This window comes from Acanthochromis polyacanthus, chromosome 22 (assembly GCF_021347895.1).
Source record: "Acanthochromis polyacanthus isolate Apoly-LR-REF ecotype Palm Island chromosome 22, KAUST_Apoly_ChrSc, whole genome shotgun sequence".
Lineage (NCBI taxonomy): Eukaryota > Metazoa > Chordata > Actinopteri > Pomacentridae > Acanthochromis > Acanthochromis polyacanthus.
The window spans coordinates 15892344-15917102 of NC_067134.1; the positions used below are offsets into that span (position 1 = coordinate 15892344).

Consider the following 24759-nt stretch of genomic DNA (forward strand, 5'->3'; position numbering starts at 1 on the left):
CAATTTAGGTCAAACTTGAATGCACCCAAATGGCAAAAAGGCCCCGACTGCACAGCACATGTACGCTTTAACAAGCAGGAGCAAAGAGAGGAGACTGCTGCAATGTCACATCTCATAAAAGTGACTCGGTCTCCGCTGCTGATGACACTCAGTGCAACACTCGACGGCCTTTTTTGTCCACTGCTGTTTGATTTCTTCTTTCTTTTTTTTTTACCCGTGCAGAAACCTGCGTGGATGTTTTGTACTTGCATGCGATGCTTCCAGAGCTGCTCTCTGAGAGAAGAACGCCTCTCACTGTCGGGCATGTCGAGCAGCTAATCATAGCATCATTCACAGTAAGAGCATGTTCAGTTTGAGCTCAGCTGGGAGTGCTGAATATTACATGTAAGCTGTGCTCCATGCTTTCATCCTACCCTGTAAAAAAGCAGCTGAAGTTGTTCGTTCTTATGACCAGATTGCAAGAATACACTCGCTAACAGTCATACCACTAAAATACTGAAGATGTCAGGTGAAAGCAGGAATGTTGTTCTTTAATTCGGGGACAACTACAAATTGTCAAGGATCTCTACATGTTTCTCATCTTCCGCTATCACATCTCTCATTTTTCCAACCTCCAAAATGATGAATATTTAAAAATTATCCCTCGTGCTCATGCAGTTTCTACAGAGTGACGATGATAAATTAGTAAATTTGTTTTCCATTAACAGCGGCGTTGTATGAAGCTTTCCTGCATGAGTTATGCTCTCTGGATGCACAGGTCCTGCCTGCTGCTCCACAGTCAAGAGAGGATAAAGAGGAATGAAAAAGAGGCAAAATAACACATTGTATTGAGCACAAGAGTTGAATCTTATATAACGCCCGTTAAAAATAACTCCTCCAGCAAAGCAGGAAGTTACTAGGGGAGGAAAAAAAAGACAAAATGAACTGTCTTGTGTGTGCCACTTTGCTGTTTCCATGGCAACCTGCTCCAATTGGCAACTGGGAGGCATTGTTATTTCACGTTCATTAGTTTGTTGAATCTAAACACGTTTATTTGTGAAACTTGAAAACATGATTGATCACGTTACGAACCCTCGCAGACATTAAGGTGATCTGTTTTGACAGACGGCGCTACTGAAGTAACACAGTTAGTGCCGGTCATGGCGTCTCGTGAAAAATACTCTACATGACAGTGGATTCTCTGAGGATGTACATTCACTCCAACATCCACACAAGCAGAAGCAAAAGACCCTCTGACAGCCTCTATCAGCGTCAGGCTCCATCAGCAGACCCTGACAGCCGATGACGGAGGTGATATCCTTCCACATAAAGCACTTAAACCTCACAGAGGAAGACGTAACATGGAAATTTCAGAACAAACAAAAATCCTCACTAAAACACAACAAGAAAGTCTTTTTATTTGTCCTTGGCCACTGCACTGCTCAGGCCAGGTGGTGTTACAGAGCAGCGGGCAGCTGCTATTGATGAGTTTTAAAGAGTAAATGGATTCCAGCCTCCCTGAGGGGAAGAAGAATCGTCAATAACATCACCGTTGGGAAACCTGAATGTGGTGATTTTCAAGCTTTAGTTTCCGTTGTGTGCTCCTCTGGTGACCAAAATGTCATTTCTGCAGATGTTTAATGGATGAAAGCTTTGTATATCAAAGTAATTAACTGCATAAATTTTACTGAAGTGAATCCAGGATGGTAGGTTTCCTGAAAAGTTGAGTTATCTCTGACCTGAATACTACAAATAGATAAGACTTGGTGTTCTACAGCGCTATATCTGACAGTGCTGCTTTATTGGTACTTTGTTTCATTCTGAAAACAGGACGGCGCAGCACACTGCCAATGCAGTTGTGTGATTTCCGACGGATGAAATCTTTAAGAAATTTGTCGTCCACAGTGGTTGATTTGTAGTAGGATCGCAATCATGTGATAGTCAGCAGGCAGTTGACGTAGTGTTCACTTGTTGTCATAGTTACTGTAATGGTGTCACCTATCTCGCAATAACACAGAAATCTTTGACAAATCTGTGGATCCGAACTATGAGCCACATCACTGCAAAATCCAATCACTTGGTCTTTGTGTGATTTCTGACTTTCCCTGAAAATTTCATTCAAATCCATTGGTCCATTTTTGAATAATGCTGTGAACAGACAAACAGACGGACAAATCAACGCCGATCGTCACTTAACTCCACTGAGTTCCTTGGCGGAGTAATAATCAACATAAATGATCCACTGACTTTTTATATCAGCATCAAATTTCAAACAAATTTAACATAGCATTATCTAGCATTGTCATCATACCAAATTTGTAATCGTCCAATGCTTTGATTTATGATCACATACCTTCCAAACTGTTGTTATTTATGTCAGTCTCTGTATCAGTTTTAGTGCTAATTAGCAAATGCTAGCATGCGAACACAATAAACCACATCAGTAAATTTTTACCTGCTAAACATTCGAGGCCGTTGTTATAACTAAAAGCACAAGTGTAGCCTCATGAAGAAACTGTTTTGGCTGTAAATCGTAGATAAAGGCTATGTGCAACAAGGGAAACTTGATATAAGATATCAAACAACTTTATTCAAGAAGTATGTTCATTTGTGAATTTGGTTGTCTTAGCATCTGCACGGCACACAGTTGAAACTTAATCTGAGGAAACATGTTTTGTATTTAAGATTTTATCATCATTAACCCTGTTAAACTCAAGGCTGGGTTTGAAAGGCATGTTATTTTTGAAAAATGAACAAAATTACACCACTTTTCAGAACCGAGAACTGTGGAATTTTAAACCTTCTGACAGTCCTTGAACTGCTCATCTGTTCTGTGCTGGTCCATCAGAAAAATGAACCAAATCCAACCTTAGCATCGGGATATTTCATCAGAATTACTTCAGTCAACAAAAATGATCTGTTAGTAGTAGCCAGAATTTGTAAAAAAAAAAAAAAAAATTAAAAAAAAAGTATAAACCATTAGCAACTCAGCTACATCCAACGTCATGCAATAACATTTTGGGACATTTTGGCTGAATTGCAGGCAGTGTCTTTATCGATTAAAGCTGCTGTCCAGAGTTTGAATCGCAGCGTCTCCCAGAACACTGTTGGTCCCACCCTCCCTCCCTCTGATTTCGCCCCTTTATTTGTGCACGCGCGCAGTACATGAGAGAAGTGCCCGGAATGCTGCAGCATCTCGCCTGTTTTGCTGTTTTCCCCTCTTCTACATTTAGTACATTTAGTAAATAATAAAGGAATTACGTTAGAATGCTGTATTGAGTCTAACTTGTCCTAATACCAAAATAACATGAATCTGCTAGGACGAACGAGTAAAGTTTCAATATGTGATTACACTCGTGTATCCCTCTCGATGACGTTGTTTATCAGACTTAGTGCATTTACGCGTGTATATGTGTTACATTGTTTATTTATTTCTATCTAGAGTTCAGAATTGCATGACTCCTCTGACGAAGAGTATGTCCCAGACGCCCCAACATCTTCCTCCAGAGGTCGGGCATCTAAACGAAGCCATCAGCCGGGCTATGGAGGGCCGTGGTCGGGGAGCAACGCGAGCACCCCGAGCCAAAAAACGTCCTGCAGTCTCTTGGCCTGACAAGCCGTGGGATTGGTAACTTATCTGGAAGTTGCTGAGCCCTGATGCTCTCTCCTCCACAAGCAAAACAAATGTGCGCGCGGTTGCGTAGTGCGTAGCTCGCCCACCTCTGCATGGGCTTGCTTGCTGTGCGCGTAACCGTTGATTGACAGCATGACAAAGCTGAAGCTCGAACTTGATTGGTCGGCAGCAACCGGCGCTTTTTGGAATAACATGGGGGTCTATGAGAGGAAGGCGGAGCTCAGGAATAAATTTTCATATCGCGTTATACTAACTTTATATTATAGTATCGAACTAGACTAACACATTTAAGCTTTGTTAAAAAATGATACATAGATTGAAAACAAACGGAAACTCCGGACAGCAGCTTTAAGTTTGGAAACAAATAAAAATGTAAGCAGTAAACATCTAAAGTATGTACTATCACTATTTTCGAGTTCAGGGAACACCTGTGGACACATGGGAAAATGCTGCACATGTTGATTTCAGTTTTTTTGTAAAAACATTAATCTAAGAAAGTCAAATTTTGTTTATTGTTTTTTATGATTTATGGCATCACAGATGCATCATACTTCATGGAACACATTTCTGAGTTCTCTCTCCTTCTTCTTGGTTGTTTTGTTTCCAAGGAGGTGCAGGATTATATAGGATATAGCAACTGCAGTGAAAAAAGTGAGCACAAACCCCCCCAAAAAGTGCTTTGAGCTCAGAGTTAACAAACAGCTGGTCATTTACATAACCTTAAAAATGTTTGAATCTTATCTCCAATTTCCAAGACATCACAAAAAGTTTTCAATTAATCTTTTTAAATCTAATCTTCAGTAAAAATGTTCACTCTGGCCTCCCTTTTAAAAGTTGAGACTCTACATCTGCGCGAATATAAAAACACAAAACTATAAATCTAAGATGCGACTGCTCCGCTCCAAAGTCTGCTGCTGTTGATGAAGACTGTGCGTTGCGTAACGCAGCGGAGGCTCGTTGCGTAATAGATCCAAATCCTATTAATGTTAATGAAGGAAGCGGGCTGATGGAGGAGCGCAGCTGATAAGGCAGGATGGCTTGAAAATCCTGAGCCGAGAAGCAGGCCAGGCCTCCCGGGGCCTCGATGGACTCGCTGGTCGATATAGTGGCTGCTTAAAAGCTGCACTGACACTCCATCCGGCTAGAAAAGGTCGCTCAACAGGTAATTTAGTGTCTCCCAGTCTTATTTTTTTAGAGACGAGACAAAAACCTGTCAGGGAGATGTGATAATCGGGCTTTTTCAAATGCAAATCAAGAATTTCCAGGTGATATTATCTTCATTTAAGACAAATTCCAGCGCAGCTTGACTGGAATTTAAAGCTCATATTTCTGCTGCTGTTAACTCTGTCTTCTCTATGGCTCCATGCAGCTTCATGGATGAATTCACAGGTTTCTTTTAAACGCTGAACAGGCCCTGTTATCCGGCCGGCCTCAGGCTACGACTGTTAGTCCGTTTAAAAGTGCTCTAATGGGAACCAGACAGCCGGAGTGGTCAGCTCCAGCCGGCCCTAATGGAAATCAATGGACTGTTCATTAGAGCAGAATTTAGGTGGCACACCGAGGCCGACCCTTCGCTCTGGTTTCATACCTCGCTGCATCTCGCCACCTCTGCTGGTCCTCCTCCCTGCTCCAGCTTTGAAATATGACCGCATGCCCACGCTGTACTTACAGTGAGCCAGCTGGAGTTAATCGCCGAGACAATATGTTACGCTGCTGCTACGATGCTGCTTCATATATCATCTCTACAGTCTCAGGCCGAGGACGATACATCGGTTTGTGGGTTTGCATTCCGACTGTGAAGGCGACTTGCCAACGAGAAGGGACAAAAGATTTGGGACTTTGTGTTAATTTTGTCAAGCGACAGAACAACAAATAATTTGACAGACAAGAACTGCAATTAAGGATTAACATCCCCTGCTGTTAAGGCTTGTTCTCCTTCCAAACGAGCTGCTGGACAAAACAAGAAAATGCTTTCCTGATTAAATTTCAGTTGGTGTTTGTGCGTGACAGTCAACTGACAGAATGATAATAGACGCCTTCGCTTTCTGTTGTCTCTGCAGAGAAGCTAGAAAATGAGCGGAAAGGCAGCACAAGTGAGGAGTTTGAGAGAAGGTGAATGGAGAGGAAGAGTCATAAGCTGACTAGAAAGCCAGCAGAGAGACAGAAGGAAGAGTAGGAAAAGAGGAGAAGGTGAAGGAAGAAGCAGAGCGAGCAAGAGAAAAGAAAAAGAGTAAGTGAAAAGCAGTTCTTGGCCCCAGGGCCGGCAAATGGCAGTTGCCATAGCAACGTGTTACCCACGACCCAGTTCAGCGGCAGCGTAGTCCTTCACAGCTTCACTCCTCTCACATACACGTCGATGCAGAGTGATGTAACCGCGATCAGAACCGGGAGATTGGTGTTAAACGGACGAATCGGCCGCAAAGCCGAAACAGAAACGATAAACAGGCAACAGGATGCAAAAGTAGCCGAAGACACGGCCAGAAAAACGGATGCAAGGAGATGAAGCATCTCAATCCATCTTCCTGCAGCCAGGTTTGAGGAATTAGGTCAAACAAATTGTATTACTTCACTTGAAAGAGAAATGTGCAAGGAAGACTGAACGCTCCTCTAAATACATGATCTCTACACTGACTTTAAGAATATATCATACAAGAGATGCCATAAATCACAAAATAAGAAGCTTGAATTTATGTGATGGTTTGTACCTGGAATACCTGGAATACCTGGAATCAGCATGTATAGCATTTTTCAAAGCTCCCACAGGTGTTAAAATACTGGAGAAAAAATGTGCCTCTACATGCTATAGATATTTGGCTTCCATACTTCCATCATCTTCTGTCTGCTCTGTATAAACACTGTCTGCAGTTCAATCCAGTTCAGCTTAAAAACCCTTGAATTTTTTTGTCATGTGACGGAGGTGAGCCACTCATGACTTCACAGTTGTGCCAAATACTGCGGGATTTTTTTTTTTTTTTTTAACAGAATCTGTTTAGTGCAAACAGTTAATTTTTAATGAGATGTATAAAATACACACAGGGATTTTGCTCATTTGTTTCATTTTTTGTGACCAAACTGCAGATCATAGAAGAGTGGTTCAAAACCATAGACTGTGTATATATAGTGGACGTAGCATCTGGCTCCAGAATTGAAGCCAACCCGGAAGTGTCAAAAACTTGCAATATCACGCTGTCCGCTAGGGTTGGCTCCAAAAAGCTTTTGCTCCATAGACCCCAATTCATTTTTGGAAAAAATAAAATTTGATAGACTGATTTTCTACAGTCCAGGATTATTTTTCCTGTTAGTTTTCATGGTCAAAATGAGAGATCGGGTGGCCGATCTTAAAATAAATCAATACTGAATTTTAAATAAATCGTTAAAGTTGGCGGAGCCAGGGGGCGTGGCGATACTTGATAGACAGCAACAGAAGCCTCTGCGGTAAAATGTGGGCGGGATAAGAGTCCTCAGCCAATCCTGCCCCAGTTGCTCTCAGGTCCAGTCTGTTTGATGACGCTTTTTACGTCACTGGCTCCAAAAAATCCAAAACGGCGACCAGGAAGTAGCAAAATCCGGGCTTCATTTTCTCGGCGTTGAAACCAATGGGTGACGTCACAGTTAGTTTACGCCTGTTCAGAACCTGTTAGAAAGTTTAAAATCTCAAAAGACAACATGCTGTCCAAACTTGCAGGCAGAGTTTGCCATTCAGACCGTTAAACCTTAGTTTGCTTCTTATCGAGAACGAGCTGCACACACCACCAATCTATTATCATTTTCATAGACTAAATTATTAGCAGTTAGCTGAGCATTTGCATATCTAGTAGTTACAAAGCAAAGCCATACAACTTGACATTAAATTCACAAATTCCCTGCTTTTAACTCTCCTTTTGGTCTCCTCCACCTCCTCAGCTAGCGGTTAATGATATCATTTGGGTTCAAGTGAACATCAGACTCTGCAAATCTCTGCCTGTTGCTGCTCCAAACGGTAAAGTTGTCACCTCAGAAGCCAAAACAATGAAGTGAAACATACAATAATGCTGAATAAAGCTGAGGGTAAGGAGCCTTTTCATTTTACATGTAGCCACTTCATCCACTGTTACATAAAAGCATCAATGATGGCCGCATTACTTTGTCTCTGCTAAATACTAATTATGATATTTGTGCCTGTTTTCTTTTCTTGCACTTTTATCATAATCCCAATGAAGTCCTCTGATTGGACGAGAGGGCACTGGAGGCTCTTTGACAAGATAAATGAGGCCTGGAACTCGGTAGACGTGGTTGGAGACAGATTCTGTCACTGACGGCTGACATCTTTTGTGATGACGCTGGGCCTCCTGTCAATCAGCTGACACCCACGACACCGAATCAAGACGTTTGCCACAAAATAATCCCTCAGATGCTTGTCGCCTTACAAACCCCACAGTCAGGTTGTCACCAGGTTTCGATTTGCAGCGTTTAAAAGCAGACGAGGCAGCATGCACCGCAAAATAACTGAGGTAAATGTACAGATGGATAATTAAAATCGCTGTATTCTGATTTGGCAGCAGCACCTGTCATCTTTACATAATGCTGCTTGAATTTATGAGCTCTGGCTGCATCGATTTCCTCGCTGGCTCGCCTATAAAGCTGCTTTAAATATAAACCGAGAGAGAGAGAGAGATTACATCGACCGTCCTGATAGTTAATGATTCGCCATAAACTGTACAACCCCGTGGCACAGCATGATTATCGCCAACTGTTAGAACGCACAGTGCATCTGCCAGGAATAACAGCCTTAATAAAGCTTTGTGAATATTTCAGCGGCCGATCTGGTCCCTGCCTGCGGCTGTATTCAAATTTAGAAGTGCTGTATTCATTATGGGGCAATTTCCTCACAGTGCATTATGGGTAGATTCCCACCAGACCCCAGGAGGACCTCCGAGAGAACAAAGGTGTGGGAAAGTGAAGGAAACAGCGATGGGAGGGGGATGGATGCTGCGTCTCCAGATGAAAAAGAAGCCCCATCTGTTTGATGGCAGCAACAACAACACGCAAACTCGTAACTTCAGCTTGGGAGATTTCCGTCTTTCCACTTGAGTAAAGACATAAAACGCTCCTCCGAGCTTTTATGAGCTTCAAAAAAAGCAAACGAGAACATCAAAACCGCATCGTCATGAAGCTAAAGACGGAGCTGCGTTTCATTAAAAGTTCACTCTGGTTTCCTGCAGCTTTGCTCTGTTGTTTTTGTCTTAGTTTTTCTGACACCAAAGTCATTTCTGCAATTTGGGCTCCAAGGAAAAAAGACGGGCTGTTGGAAAATCAGTAAACAAGCTAACTATTCACTCATTATTACTGGCAATAATCTGTCATCACACAAAGTTGTCGAAGATCAACCAGGAAATCTGGCTGCAGTTATCATGATCTGACAGTAATGTTCCGGGTTAACATGTTTATCGTTTTGTTGCTAAAATGAGAGCGTAAAATGAAAAACAGATTTCACATCCTGACTACAGAGTACACTGTAAAAAATGGAAGTTTTATTCAATATACAAACTGTAGCGATACTGTTGCAATTCTACAGATTTGTTTTTTAAAATACATTATATAAAATCATGTAGAATCACAGAAAAACATGTTTACATTTTCACTGTATTGTGAATAATGTGGACATCACAAATTTATTTATTTATTTGTACTTTTACGATGTTTGACTGAAAAAAATTACACATTTTTTGTGTCAAAATAAGAAGATTAAAAAAATGAAAAGAAATTGTTTTACAGATATTTGCCAAGATTTGAAAGAAGAATTATGCATATTTTCCCATTTTGTAAAATTACAAATAATATTTATTAAAACTACTGACAAAAATTTACATGTAGATTGTGAAATATTGTTCAAAACTGTATGTCATGTCCACATAAAAATATTATTTTAAATATAATTATTTTTCTATAATGCGTGACCGAAAAATTACAGTTTCAATGTATTTATATACAATAAAACTGTTTAGTCTTTTAATGCATTAACATATTTTTTCCCAAAACATTTTCAACTTTTTTTATTTCACATTTTACAGATATTTGCTGTTGTAGGGAAAAAGGGAAAAAGGATTTAAATTATCTGCAGCCCTAATATCTGTGTGATTTACAATATTTGAAAATGAATAATTTAAAAAAAAATTTCTAGCACCTTTGCTGCCAGCTTTTTGCAGTTCTTTAAACGGGGTTTTTTATTTTAACAGCAGTGAAAACACAAAACACAGCAGCTTTACTCTAATTGGTGTCTAGTGTAGATCATTTTTTGAGTTCATTAACTTTTAACACCTGTAGGTAAAACTAAACGATGAGTTTAAGAATCTGCTCTGGGATGCAGTTTTGCAGCCAGCGTAGACAGCTGGACTGGTCAGAAGAACGCCAGATGCTGACATTCAATAACAGATGATAAATATACTTTCAAATTGATATGAAGAACAGCTGGATGGAATGGATCCCTGAAATGACTGAATGTCTGTTCACCTCACAAATAACACTCTCAAGGCAAATATTTTCAGTAATTGTTACACATCAAGAAATCATAATAAGCTCTTTGCGAGGTAAGCTAGTAGATATCCTCAATCTCAATCACAATCCTATTTTTTTCTATTTTTTTTTTCCCACGGTACATAACTGACCCTAATCTTCTGTTTGTGAGAAACCCTTGGCTGGTTATGCAGCATTATGGAGGCCAAAAGGTCAGCATCTGGCCGGGCGTAACTGAGCTTTGATGGACCTCGTGGCTTCCAAATCCTCTGCATTCAACCGCTTGATCAATACATTTATCCCGCTGATCTGCCAAACTCTGGTTTGCTCCGTTTCTGCAGCCAATCTGAGCTAAACCCAGCCAGCTGGGAGGACGACTCAAGTCCCAGGAGACGCTAAACACACATATGTATGTTTAATGTATGAAAAAACAACACTGAACTGATTCCACAGATCGGGCACACAGAAACAGCGTTGTATCGAGCCTGTGCCTGCTGAAAATAAAAAAGAACTAGCAAGCAAATATTCAAGGTTTATGTGTCTTCAGGCATCATTGCCACATGATATGATGCAAGAAACTGTCTTCCTTGAGGGCTATTTGGTCTAATTAAGAAGTTTAATTGAAAAGCTTTAGGCTGCAGTGAGATCTAAAGCCTCTCTGTTGTCTTTTATCTTCACCTGTCCTGAGCTGCCATCTGCAGATTCAACGCTCTTAGTCCGACTCTTGTTCCACAAAAATGTAAAATGGCCCCTCTGGCCAGCGGTGCCGTGCCGTCGAGCTGAATGGCTCAGCGGTTACACAACCAACTTGGCTAATGTCACTTTTCCTGAGATGTCAAAGAAGTTGGTGGCCCTCCGCTGGCCCCCCTCGCCCTGATGTGATTATGGAGATTCACTTTCCAGCAGCCTCAGGGACTCGCCCAACATTTGTGCAGCCAGCACAAGGGCCCAACTGAGCATGAACTCTCGAATATGAGTGTCATTTACTGCAACTCAAAGGCTTCACGTAGTTACTTGCTCAGTAGACAAAAATGTAGGATTCCAATAACGCAACACCAAATACACAACTATTTGGCTGAACATACATATAAAAAGCAAACGAACTCTGGCCTGAAACTGCACACGCACAATGACCTCCGCATTATTCAGGCGAGTCACTTATCGATGTCATCCATGGCTAATGATGACAAGTGCTAATCGGTATCAGGCGTTTTATGGGCCGTGGATGAGAGCAGCAGATTGGGCATCAGTGGGTGATGGAGGAAGGCCAGGGGAGGTTGGCATCACTCAGGAACAAGGCCTGCTGCGCCAACCTGCCACTTGCTGCTATTCATATACCCACTGCAGACTGGGGTTCAAACATAGCTGCAGTGTTGGAGGGTGATGCATTCAAATCCACGTTTTGTGGTCGCGTTTCTTTCCAATTATACAAATCTGTTGCGCCTTTCTTTCTAGGGCTGCACAATTATATTCATTATTAATCACGGATGGTTATTTTTCCTCTGTGAATCAGTTGGGCACGAATTGTTTTTTCTTTCTTCCTCCCATCATCTTGTTTTGCCATACCAGCAGTCCAAAATTCATTTAATGATTATATAAAACTGAGAAAGCAACAAAACTTCACATCTCAGAAGCTGAAATAAAAAGCATATTTGTTTGACAAGCGAAGTTAGATGCAACCTTTAACAGGAAAAATCACAAATTCATCCTGTTTTAGGTTTAAAGTTAAATTTCTAAGCAAATAAAATGTTCTCATGCTTAATTCATTGCAGGGCTTTAATGCTACAGTTAGCAAGGTTTAAATATGATGGTTAATAGTAGTGCATGTCAGCAAACTTTGGATTTGGTGGCTTATCACTGCCAGTGTTAGAAAATTGTATATAAAGCTGATAATATGAGCTAATGTTATGAAATTTTATGTGTGCACGAACTAATCTTAGCAAACTTGAGACAAGGTGGCAAATATTAACTAATGTTGGTATACTTTAGACATGGTGGCTATTATTGGCTAATAGCACACTTTAGACATGGATGCTAATGATAACAAACTAAACGTATCATGACTAAAATTAGCTAATGTTAGCTATCTTTAGATATGTTGGCAAACATCAGCTAATGGCAAACTTTACATATGATGAGTAATGTTAACAAACATTGCATATTGTGCGTAATGTTAGTAATGATGGTTCATGGTTGAAAACCTTGGATATGGTCACTAAGTTAGCTAAGTCAAGTCGCTGCTCTTAAATGGCATTTTAAACATCACACATTAAGCTAAAATGCTTTCCAACTCAGAAATGTAGATCTGGTGGCTTGTCTAAGCGAATGTTAGACATTTTTAGATATAGTGGCTAAATAGAGATAATATTAGCAAACTTTGGATATGGTGGCTCATATTAGCTCATGCTGGCAACATTTAGATATGGTGGCTAATGTTAGAAAACATTAGATATGGTGAAAAACAATAGGTAATGTTAGCAAACTTTAGTAATAGTGGTTTAAGAAGGCTAAAATTAGTATAATGGTGTAACTAGTATTAGCAAAACCGAAGAAAATGTGATGAATTTTAGCAAATTTTAAGGTGATTGTTAACGCTTGTATGGTTTAGTTTTGGAGGTTAAGGCTAATGTTAACATGATATGATGGTCAGTGTGAGCTGTGTTTACCACTATCACAACCCTTCACTAACTGTAGTCTTGCTAGTCACTATTTTAACATTCATATTTTCAGTCTTAGCATAATTAATATAAGCATAACAGTGTTATAGGCTCTCCTGGTTCCGCTAGCAAAGCTAAAATTCATTAAAAACAACAAATAAATTAAGGAAACGCTTACAGGTTAATCCTTTGTGGACTAACTTCTGATATATGAAGTTTAAAGCATATTATTTTTCTCTTACATATGTCTTCTCTTGTTGGCTCAAATTATTTTAACTTTATCATTTCATACACACATCACTGCCACATAATTGACAGCTTCCTTTTTAAGGAAGAAATAAAAAAGCTATTCTTAAAGATTTTCTCCAATGCTGCAAGATTTCATGAGGACAATAAATAGAAAAGATGCTTTGATACTAAATACTGCTTGTTTTGTGCATGCATGCAGATAATAAAGCGCATTTAAATATAAATATGACCACAATGTGGGACTGAGAGGGCTGAATATGAGCACAATGGTGAACCACTCGGTCTCGCCCACATGTGTGTGCTAAAATAGAGCTTTTTCCTTCAGTGCAAGCAAAGCACTGACACAGACTTTCCCCTCAACCACTGCTGGTCATTGACACGTAAACAAATACAAGCACACACACACACACACACACACACACACACACACACACACACACACACACACACACACATCCAGATGGAGGCTGACAGCATGCTTTGGGCAAATGGCTTCAAATGAGGAACACATGAGCCTCTCTCTGTGTGACGGCTTTCACATGCTCCCACAACCTCACACACCTCCAGGGCGAGAGCAGGATCAGCGGAGGGTGTGTGCATGAGTGTGTGTGGCAACAGAGATAAGTAGGAGAATCAGGACGAGACAGAAGAAGAAGAAGCAAGGATGGTGGTAATTTATCAACACACCTGAATTCTACTTCTAAATATACCTTAACAGCCAGAAAACAACACAATTATTCTAACAACTTCAGTTATTTTCGATACAAGCACAAAGCAAAAGACGAAAGTGTTTGGGATATTATGAAATTGTGCTGTTAGCTAAGCCATGTAGATAGATATGGGCAGGCTGAGAGGTGAATTTTCTGTACTCTAACGTGGAGAGGAAGCTTCTTCTTAGTGCTCTGGTTTGTAAAGTGGATTATAAGGTGGAATAACTTGCAACAAGTGTATTCAAATAGCAGCAGAAGTCAGTGCCGATCCTCTTTAAAACAAGATTAAACACTGCAATGATGCGATATTTCTTCAGGTAATAAAAAAGGGAGAGGTTGAATGAGGAATTCAGTTTTACTCAAACTAATGTCAGCAGCAGAAATGGTCAAAATGTAAAATGAAACATGCATTGGCTGATCTGCAGCGAGGTCAGAGAGCAAAGAAGGGATTCTGTCCAATAAACACCATCGAAATGTCAGCACCAGCAGGAAGATCAGTCCGACTCCTCTCCGGTCGCCTCGGCCCACCGATGAGCATCAAACAGGGCTGGCCTTTAGATTCAAGGCCTCGGCCTGGACTCAGCTGGACGAAGCGTTTCTCTCAGATGACTGAAAAAATATCCTACATGTGTGTGGCCTGGATCAGATAACCAAAGCAGTTCTTCCTTTTGTAATCTTCTTGTCTAAATGTCAGAAAATGGCCTTCACATGGGCCCAAGATGACATGAAAAACCAGAATATCTCACATCTGAGAAGCCAGATATTATTTCAGCATCTCTGCTTTAAAGAACATAAATATGAACTGATTTTCAAAATTGTTGCAGTTTAATTGTCTGTCAACTGATGAATCCAACAGTCTTTTTGGCTTGTGAGAACTTGTCTGCATTAGTTTGCGGACATAAATTGGAGAAGTTGTCACTATATTTAATCTTCTGCTTTACATACATGAAATTATGCAATGTGGAGATTCAGTCTAGTGTGATGATTCAGTTTTAGCTGAAATATAGAAATCCAAATTGGTAGACTGACTCAGAATAGAGAACATTTTTTGTCAGAAGGCAACTATAACTGGGAAATTACTGTTTTCTAGCCTAACTCTAAGCCTAATCCTTTGACTTGCTAGCTAGCTAAATGCTATCTGACCTGTTGACCTGAAGTGGCCACAGCACTTCTGTCTGAAATAATAATCTTGTCAGTGTTAGAAATGTATGGTTATCTCTTCACAATAGATACAAAGTGACATGAAAAGCTTAACTTGCATGGATGTTACTCAAAAAAACATCCATAATTAGACAATTTATCAGAAAAAAATGTTGGATTTTCAACTCAGTGGTCCTGGAACTAACTGTCTGTGTCAGAAAACCTAATCAATGATGTGATTTTTCATCAAAATCACTTCATTCTTTGTGCTTTAATTAAGAAATCAAGTAAAATAACCATTTGCTCTGAGTAGCTTCTGCAAAAAGAAAAAAATTGGGTTTGACCAACAGTTAATCTACAAAAATTCAGGGATTTAGGGCTGAACTGCAGGCAGTGTGTACACAGAGCAGAAAGATAACAAATATGAATACAAATCATGAATGCAAGTAGAAAAGTCACCATTTTTAGAGCGCTGGTAACACCTGGTGATAGTTAGAAACATGATGGTAAGGAACTTTGAGCACACAGTGAAGAAAAATATGACAGGAGCAAGAAATGTCCTGCATCTTTATGGAAACAGCATGATCATAGCTAGAAAGAGAGATGACTCCAGAATGTCTCCTGTGCAGTTAGACTAGCAGAAATCACATATTTTTTTAAAGTTTAATTTATTTCATTACTTATGTTACAATAACTTAAAAAATCCTTCTATTGGCATGTACAACATTTACTCCAAATTCCTCCAGACACAGCCAGCAGTTCAGCCCAGTTCGGCCAAAATGTCATAGAATTCTTGTAATGTGGCTGTTGGCTGTGTGATTTTGCAGAAATATCATGACTTCAAACTTAGATTTGGGTAAATTTTGCGATTTAAAGTGGCACACCGCAGCTAAATAGTTCAAGGACTGGCAGAAAGTTGAAAATCTGACGGCTCTTTCTGTTTTTAGCTTTGATAAATGGAGCCATTTTGACAATTAAAAAAAAAAAAGGGTAGCATGCTTTTCCAATTCAGCAGTGGGTTTTGGAGCTCAGAAACAAACAAAGTGGGGAAACACAAAAATAAAAACACATTTCACTGTGTAGCAACCAACTACCAGGAAGCAACCAACAGAATCTTCCCCTTTCTCTTTTAATAATTGGAAAATGACATGCTGTAACTTGTTGGTTCTGGTGTTGTATACATTCATACGAGGCTAGCTGCTACCCTTTGTTTACTGTCTCTGTGCTAAGCTAGGCTAACAGGCTTCTGGCTGTAGCTCCTTATTTAACATACAAACATGATAATGGTATCAGTCTTCTCAGCAAATCAGCATATTTCCCAAAATAAACCCCTGTCCCCTCAGTCTGCTTAATCTTCTATTAAGTCTCTCCCACAAAATCTTAAAATCCCTCTCTGCACAGGTCAAACACTGAGTATTTTACCGGCAGGAAGGAAAAAAAAGCCTTAAAGTGTGATTAAGAGGAGCTCTCTGTGTGCTGCCCTTCCATGCAGAAAATTCAACAAAAAACCTGCACCCCTCCAGACGGTGATGTAATCTCTTACGGTTCTGATCTGAACATCATAACCAAGGACGGCGAGCCAGAGCGGCGTTATGTAAGAACACACACACACACACATTCAGGAAGGTGTGTGTGAACAGGCCAATCGTTTACAACAAAGAGGAGGCCGGACGCTGAGGCTGAAATGCTCTCAGGGCCACTCTGGAGCACTCAAAGCTGCATTAAAAGTAAAAAATACCAACGTCCCAGGAGACGCTTGATTCTCTAATCAAACCGTCTCATCCTAATGAAGTCAGATGTAATTGCACCTCGGAGAGCCGATGTCTCGTTATCCTACTCCTGAGCACCTCCCCGCACATGCAGATTAGAGATTATAGGAAGCAATCAGGCAAAAAGATCAATCCACTCCCAGCAACATCAGCTGGATTATGAAGCGCCTGTGTTCATTTTCCAGTTTGTAATTACTCTCTGCTCAGCTTCGTACAGGGAGAAACAGCAGAGGTGCAATCAAGAACATGGACTCTGTTTCCCATAATTAGTGGAGCTAATGGAGGAACATGGAGCTGATGTCATGTGGCCTAAAACCACACTGGTGGCTCTCTCTTTCTGATGTTTTAGATGTTAATCAAACTAGACACGGCATGTTTCCAGTCTGGATGCTAAGCTAGCACCAAGCTCAGACTCTAAAACGGTTAATTTACGGTAGAATAAACTGTTCAATACAGGCTCTGTGGCTGATAATCTGTATACAAACTAATATTTCTGCTTTATTGACTTGTTTTTATACTTTATCACATTACATAAAGCCATTATAATTATTTTTTAAGAACAGTGACTAAGACGTGCAGAACAGGATATCTTAGAATAGAAAAGAGAACGACAATGGTTAAAAGGACAGAGAACTCAGAAATGTCTTCTGCGCAGTTAAAATGTCATAAATCATAAGAAAAAATCATAAAATTTCAGCTGGAAAGTCTGTGAATTTTGGTCACCTGATTCTTGGTCACAACTGCGCTATCGATAGCTTCCTGGTTTTGTTTGAGAGTGTAGAATTTTTAGTCTTTAACAGGATTTGATTAGAGCAAATGGTTTATTTTGGGCATATTTTTAAATGTGACATGTAGAATAAATTGATTTAGATGAAATATCATGGTTTATGCTTAGATTTGGTTAATTTTCCCAGTAGAACGGCTGGTCATAGATGAGTAATTTAAGGACTATTTTTTCTGTTATACCAGTTTTCGGCTTTGAGAAATGGTGTCATCTTGGTGTTTTTTTCAAAATAATATAAGAATATAATAATGCAATCAATACCTAATTGATAAAACATAAATAATCCAGAGGAGAGAGGATTTTAGGAACTTGAATGCCAACCTGGCGTGAATCAGTTAGAACTGACACATATATTGCTTTATTTTTCCTCAGATACAAATTAAATGTATTGGACTTTACCTTCTTGCAGCTGCTTCTAAAACTGAACGTGTTCCTGGACTTAAAAGTAGCAATCAGGAGAGGTCAACCAATACTTTGATTCTTTTACTTTTTTCAGTTTTTCTCCAGCGATGACACAAAACTTTGACAAAATGTCTGAGTTTATATATGTTTTACATGTTTAATTTAATTAAAACTTTTGGAGATTCATCCATCATTGCTGATTTGCTATTAATTCTGACATGCAACCAATCAGGTCTTGCTGTGGGCGTGGCAGTGCTCAAGACCGAAGACTGGTGACGAGATACAATAGATTTTAATGGGAATCGGCTGTGAAAATAATGATACAAACATTAACAAAAAAGCTGAATATCAGATTAGATCATCGGTAAATCTCGACGGCAGAGTATACGAAGCTGTTCATTTTTATTCAGGGCTGTGTTCGACTGTCACGTCTTCCATCTGCCAGTGCTTTCTCCCAACTCTATACTTGCGCTTCCTGAATGAAAAATGCTGGCAAACACCGACACAATCTCCTTACATGACAGCTCTCGCCTTCTTGCCCCCACTGTAAATCTTCAGCTTCTTAACGGATGCTACAAGCTTATGGTCACATTCCAGATGTCAAAGGCGCACACAAATGATTACACCGACCAACAGGCCAGCCTCCAATCCTCTCTATTTTTGGGCCGCTGGCGTAGGTGGATTCGGTTGCACAACATCACACCTGGAGCACAACAGTCCGGCTGAGCAGAGAATCAACCGCTCACAGAAAATTAAGGAACTCAGAGGGTTAATTGCTGACTATAAATACGTTCATCCGTCCTCAGGGGCCTTCAAACAAGCTCGCCCACTCTGTCCATTGAAGCTGCCTGGTGAAGGCTCTCATTGGATGCTGCAGCATGCCTCAGGAGGGGATGATGTAATGTCTTTTTGAAACATCACTGCTGAGGGACACCCCACTCTTCTGCACCTTACGTCATAGACAGACTGTGACCCAGCAATATCACTGGAGCAGCGTCCAAACAGTGCTGCTGGAACAAAAATCAGACTAAAGAATTTAACATACAGAGTTCATGTCCAATGAAATACACCTAAAACTCAAAAATAACAAAATTACCAAATATTTTGTAATGCCAAAGGTGAAAATTAACGCATTTTGGTATATTGCTTGTATATTTACATAATATGTTATATTTAAAAGACACTACTTGACTCCGCACCACTGTCTGCTCTGCTACATGTGCTGCAGACAGCACTTAGAGTATGGTAAAGAATGGAGTCGAACTGCTTCACTGGAAAAATTGTGAAACGACATGCTTCCAAATTACCCCAAGCATATTTATCTGTATTATCTTCTGCAAAAGAAAGTGCTAATATCGGCACCACCAATATTTGTGATATGCCGATATCGGCTGATATTATCAACAAACTGATATACCAGTCAAGTACACATAATACAAGATAAGATTAGATTGTGTATTTGACAAACTAGTCAGCAGCTTACCATGAAGACAACACTTGACTCCGCACCATTGTCTGCTCTGCTACATGTGCTGCTGAGTGTGCTGCGAGTGTTGTAAAGAATGGAGTCAGAGCTTTTCTGCAGGAAAAATAATGGGATGATACACTTCTAAATTACTCCACACATTTTCTGTATTACTTTCTGTAAGAGAAGGTTGGATTTTTTAACTAATTAGCAGCTTCCAATAAAGACACCGATTGACTCCACACCATTGTCTGCTCTGCTACATGTGCTGCTGATTGTGCTGCGAGTGTTGTAAAGAATAGAGTCAGAGCTTTTCTGCAGGAAAAATTATGGGATGATACGCTTCTAAATTACTCCAAGCATGTTTTCTGTATTACTTTCTGTAAAAGAAAGTTTGAGTTTTTAACTAATTAGCAGCTTCCAATAAAGACACCGGTTGACTCCGCACCATTGTCTGCTCTGCTACATGTACTACAAACAGTACTGACATTTTGTAAAAAAAAAAATAAAAATCAGTCAATATCACTTATCAATTGATATATCAGTCTGGGTCTAGTAAACATAATATTAGATAAGATTATGTATTTGACAAATGAGTTAGCAGCTTATCATGAAAACACCACTCGACTTCGCACCACTGTCTGCTCTGCTACATGTGCTGCAGACTGCATTTAAAGTGTTATAGAGTGGAGTCTGACCTGCTGCACTGAAATAACTGTGATGATATGTTTCTAAATTAGCCCAAACATATTTTTCTATATTACTTTCTGTAAAAGAAAGTTTTAATATTGGCACATATTGGACATTAAACCGATAATATTGATCAACTGATACAAAAATCTGGGTTGAGAAATTTGCAGTACTGCACACTATCACCCTCACCAGAACAAAATAAAGGTGCAGTTCTGGGCGCAGAATAAGCCATATATAGGTAAAACCATGCATGAAAACACGAAGAATACATGTTGCATAGAACAGTAGAAATTAATTTCCTTCCAAAATAGCATCATTTAATGCCCCCTTTTTAAACACTGAAGCTCTATTTGCATCCAAAAGTCACATCTGACTGTAACGTGTGTACGCTGAGATTAAACATTAAGTCAAAAATGCGTAATTTCACACACATTTTAACAAATCTGCACAGTCAAAGAAGAAAGAAACCAAAAATCACTGAAAGCTGCCGTGAGGTGTTTAAAGCCCTTCAGGCTGCTTCACTCTGACTTGGTATCAAAGAGGCATCATGCACAATGAGCCACAACACCACCTCTGACTAATGCAGATAAAAAGGTGTGTGACCCTCCAGGCGTCATGTCGTTCATGGACACACGCGGCCATGTCATGATGTACACATCTGTGCAGCACACAACAAGGCCACAGCCACCAGCCTGTTGTCAGAGCAACACTGCTGCCCCAAAACTGAAGGATGTGATTTTACTACCAAACCACAAAAACAAATCGGTTCCATCCACTCTGCATGGGCGTCGAGCCCTCCGACGCACAAAGACACGCCTACACAACACAGATCCAGCCTGAGCAACAGTTTGGGGACGATTTGTGGGTGGAATTGTGCGCATTTGTGCTTTTTTTTGTTGTTGCACGCACACTTGAGATTTAAGGGTGATTTTGTAAAGGGTGGATTGAATGCGTGCTCCTTGATGGCGCGTCTGCCTGTCAGCCTCCAGCTAATGGAGCTGATCTCTGCGCTGATACGAGACAAAAGTCTGTCGCTGCACTGCGAGCCAGCGTCGACAGAGCGGAATGGAAGCGGGAGGATCCACCTGGAGGAAAGGCGAGCAATGCAGCCGCGCACGGAGACGCAGCGCGCAGCCGCTTTGTCACCAAATAAGCTCATGATGGTGCAGCAACGCCAAAAAAAAAAAAAAAAAAAAGCAAATTGGCTTTAATACTCGCGCCATAAACCCAGCAGCCCACCTCCTTCCATTATTTCCCTTCATATCCCGCAAATTAAAACTGCGCTCGAATGATCACGTTTCGCCTCCAGGTAGACGGAGAGGTGAGCGCACAAAGGAGGAGGGAGGGGAAAAAAAAGAGAAGCAGCGCTATTGTGTCGGAGAAGCCATTGCAAGTAGGTTAAACCGCTCAGGCTGCTGCGCAAATGTCTCCATATGGGGGGGGAAAAAATGAGGAAAAATGTGCAAATGTGAGCCCCGGAGCGGGTACCTTTGCTCTCCTGGCCCTCGTCCTGGGTCTCCTCAGCGGTGGACTCCATGGCCGGCTTTGTTCCATCCATGATTCTAGAGGAATATAGTCTCCTTGCGCTCTGCACTTGTGTCTTCCAGTGTGTGATGGTGAAGCTCTGTGGTGACTTGATGCTCTCTCTCTCTCTCTCTCTCTCTCGCTCTCTCCACCTCCCCTCCCCGTGCACACACACCCTCCCTCACCCCTCCTCCTCCCTGTTAAACCTCCTCTATATGTATATTAACAATCCAAAGGCGCATTGGATTTATTTGAGGATTAGTGTCCCCCAAATTATGGCGCTATTCGCCCCTAAAACCGCCCTCAACTGCGCCTCTGCCTCCTGTCAGCTGATGCTCCACCACCACCTTCAGTCTGTCGGGATTCTGCTGCAAGTTTTTTATTTCTTTATTTTTTATTTTACTCTGAGTCGAGCAGATCAGAGGATATGAGGACAAAATGTGCAGGAGATGTAAATATGCAAACTCATGGCTAACCGTGCATGCATGAACGCACACGCACACACGTGCACACGCTCGCCGCCCCCTCTCCATCTGGTGAGCTGACAGAGAAAGAGGGGGGGGGGGGGAGGGAGATGTGGAGGCTGGAAGAGAGTAACTGGAAGATAAAACCGGTTTTCAGCTTCCTCTTCCACCAAGTTTTAAGCTAAGAATCACAAGAAACACACATCATACACTGAACTGGAATTTCGTGAACAAATGACTGATATTTTGTAGTTTTTAAAATTAAATTACACAAAAAAAATAACTGAATTTAAAAAAAAATGTAGCAGTAAAAAACAACAAAAATTTTGTCCAGAAATGTTCAGAAACATAAAAAATATTTAAAATTGTCAGTAGTTTAACAGCTTTTTCACAGATTTTTGAAATGTTTTATTAAATCACAAATATTTTTTATTTACTAGATGCCCAAAAAAGAGGAAGAAATATCAGTAACATCCACATCAAATATCTGCATTTGTGTACTGATTCATTCTAATACAAAATTTTATTGTGAAATTGCATTTTTACTGTAGTTAACACATCAAAAATCTAATAATTTTACATATTTTGCAATTTTTCACAGAATAATATTCAGAAAAAATAACAAATATGTTTCTATGTTGGTCTAGGTCTATGTTTTTAACTGATATTTTACAGACTTTTTTGTTTTATTAAATTACACATCACATCTCGTAAAATCACAGAATTTAAAAAATGTACTAGATATCTATAGAAAAACAGGACCTGTCAGTAACGTCCACATGAAAAATCGGTATTTATATAAATAGTGATTCATTCTTTTACAATATTCAATCTTAAAATCTGTTTTTCTTTTCTGTATTTAAATCATTAAAATATATTTATTTTACAGATGTTGAAGCAATAATAAGGACAAATATTAAAAATGGTCGATTTAAGCAAAAACTGCTGCTTTTTAACAAATATTTGTTGTTAATTCAAATAAAAATATTTTTATTTTGGACTGAAAAAGAGGGGGAAAAAAACAGTTTGCTTCTGGGATATGGACTAGTTAATATTTTTAACTACTTAAACAAATGGGCCAGTACTGTAAAAATACTGTAAAAAATCTGTATCTAATGGTGATTCTTTTTCTGTTTGAATTTTTACAGCCAATTGTAAAAAAAACAGTTTTTTCTGTGTTTAAATCAGCTAAAAAAAAAAAATAGATCCAATCAATCAACGTGTAAAAGTACAGTAAAATATTTACTAATATTTTCCAGTATTTTTCCAGCGTTTCATTTATAAGTCAGTGAGTTCTTATAGCAGCCTGCTGTTGATGGTTATCATTGTTTGGGTGTTTTATTGGTTTACGTCAGCTGCATGATGTTTGTGTACTTTGCATTATTATTGAATTCCTGTCAAGTTTGATTTTTTTTTTTTAATTTACTCTTGTGAAAAACAGCTTCACCTCAATTGAGTTGTGTTTTGACTGGGTCAGCTCGGACCAATCAGAGCTCTCTAACTGCTAAACAGCCATGTGCCATGCTTTAGTGTGGGGCCCTTTGTTTGGCTCTCAGTTCCCTCTTCATTGGCTGGTAGAACAATCCAATGGGAGCCAGCAAGGTGTGGTGTGTTTATTCAGAGAGGAACGGAGGCTGTTTTCATTTTCCACCATTCACCCCATTTTCTAATAATAAGCACATCCCCAAACAATGGGACACCATCTGTCCTGAATCCTCTTAAATAAGGTTTTAATTCGCGCCCACGTGGCCGTGATTCAGACAAAGCTCAGCCCACAACAACAGTCGAGGAAATCCCCCCCAACCCTCCTCACGCTGCAGACAGAGGTGATGTTCCCATCCAGCAAAACATCAGACACCACAGCAGCTAACATGACATATATGACATTTGGTGGATCCATTTACCCCGAAGGCCTGAAATTAACACCCACTCTGGAGCATATGCTCCTGAACAACAGAGGGTCTCTGATCATACTGACTCTTTGTCATTTGAATGCATCTCAAGGCCTCGAGGAAACCTGATCCACTATTAAACTTTATAAAAATGCAGTTTACCGAGAATTATTTCTTTTAAAGCCTGAGCAGAACGTTAGCTTTAGCTGCCACCATATAAACACGTGCGCTTTCTGAATCATTCATCAGTAACATTTAAACTCCAGCTAACGGTTCCTCTTGTCTGGCCCATCAAATGTATAGAAAAGCATTAGTTTCAGCTTTAATTAACAGTTTCACTCATGAATCCTGCACAGAAAAGGACTCCACAAGCCTATCTGGGCAGCAAATGACAATTATTTTCATGGTCGATTAACCTGCTGATTATTGTGATTAATCAGTTCATGACTCCGATTTTTCACAGCCACAGGAGATGTCTGTTAATGTCTTTTTTTGCCCGACCGATAGATATTCAGTTTACCTTGTACAAAAACCAAACATTTGAGAGGCTCAAACTGCAAATGTTGCTTGGAAAATGAGTGTAAATGAATCACTGAGCTTCAAAAAGAGCACTAGGGAACACCTCACTCACGTCATACTGTAACTATTGAGCCATGAAGATTATTATTAAATATGTATTCACATGATGTGTTCTATTATATCAATGATCTTCTCAGGTTACGTAAGACATCATCACATTAAAGCAAAATATTTCAAATTTCATGACATGACTCAATACAGGAACAGAAAAAACACCAGCATGTGAAGCCTTTTAAAAATCCTGTTCAGTCAGTTTACATAATGTGATGTTGAGGGACTGTGAGCGTATTTATATCCACTGCTTGAACACAGTTTAGAATTTAGGT

At 40.0% G+C, this 24759-nt stretch overlaps 1 protein-coding gene across 2 annotated transcripts in view; it reads right to left on the reverse strand.

Annotated features, from left to right (window-relative positions):
* Window positions 1-24759, reverse strand: part of LOC110972255 (neuronal membrane glycoprotein M6-b-like) — a 45772-nt gene that overhangs the window by 10398 nt on the left and 10615 nt on the right. Inside the window, exon 1 of one of the 2 annotated variants that reach the window (XM_051942152.1) lies at window positions 21463-21629. The exons of the other annotated variant lie outside the window; for it this stretch is intronic. Coding sequence (XP_051798112.1) covers window positions 21463-21532 — 70 coding nt within the window. The 5' untranslated portion in view covers window positions 21533-21629. Of the gene's footprint in view, window positions 1-21462; window positions 21630-24759 lie in introns of those variants that run through there. 2 annotated transcript variants of the gene reach the window in all.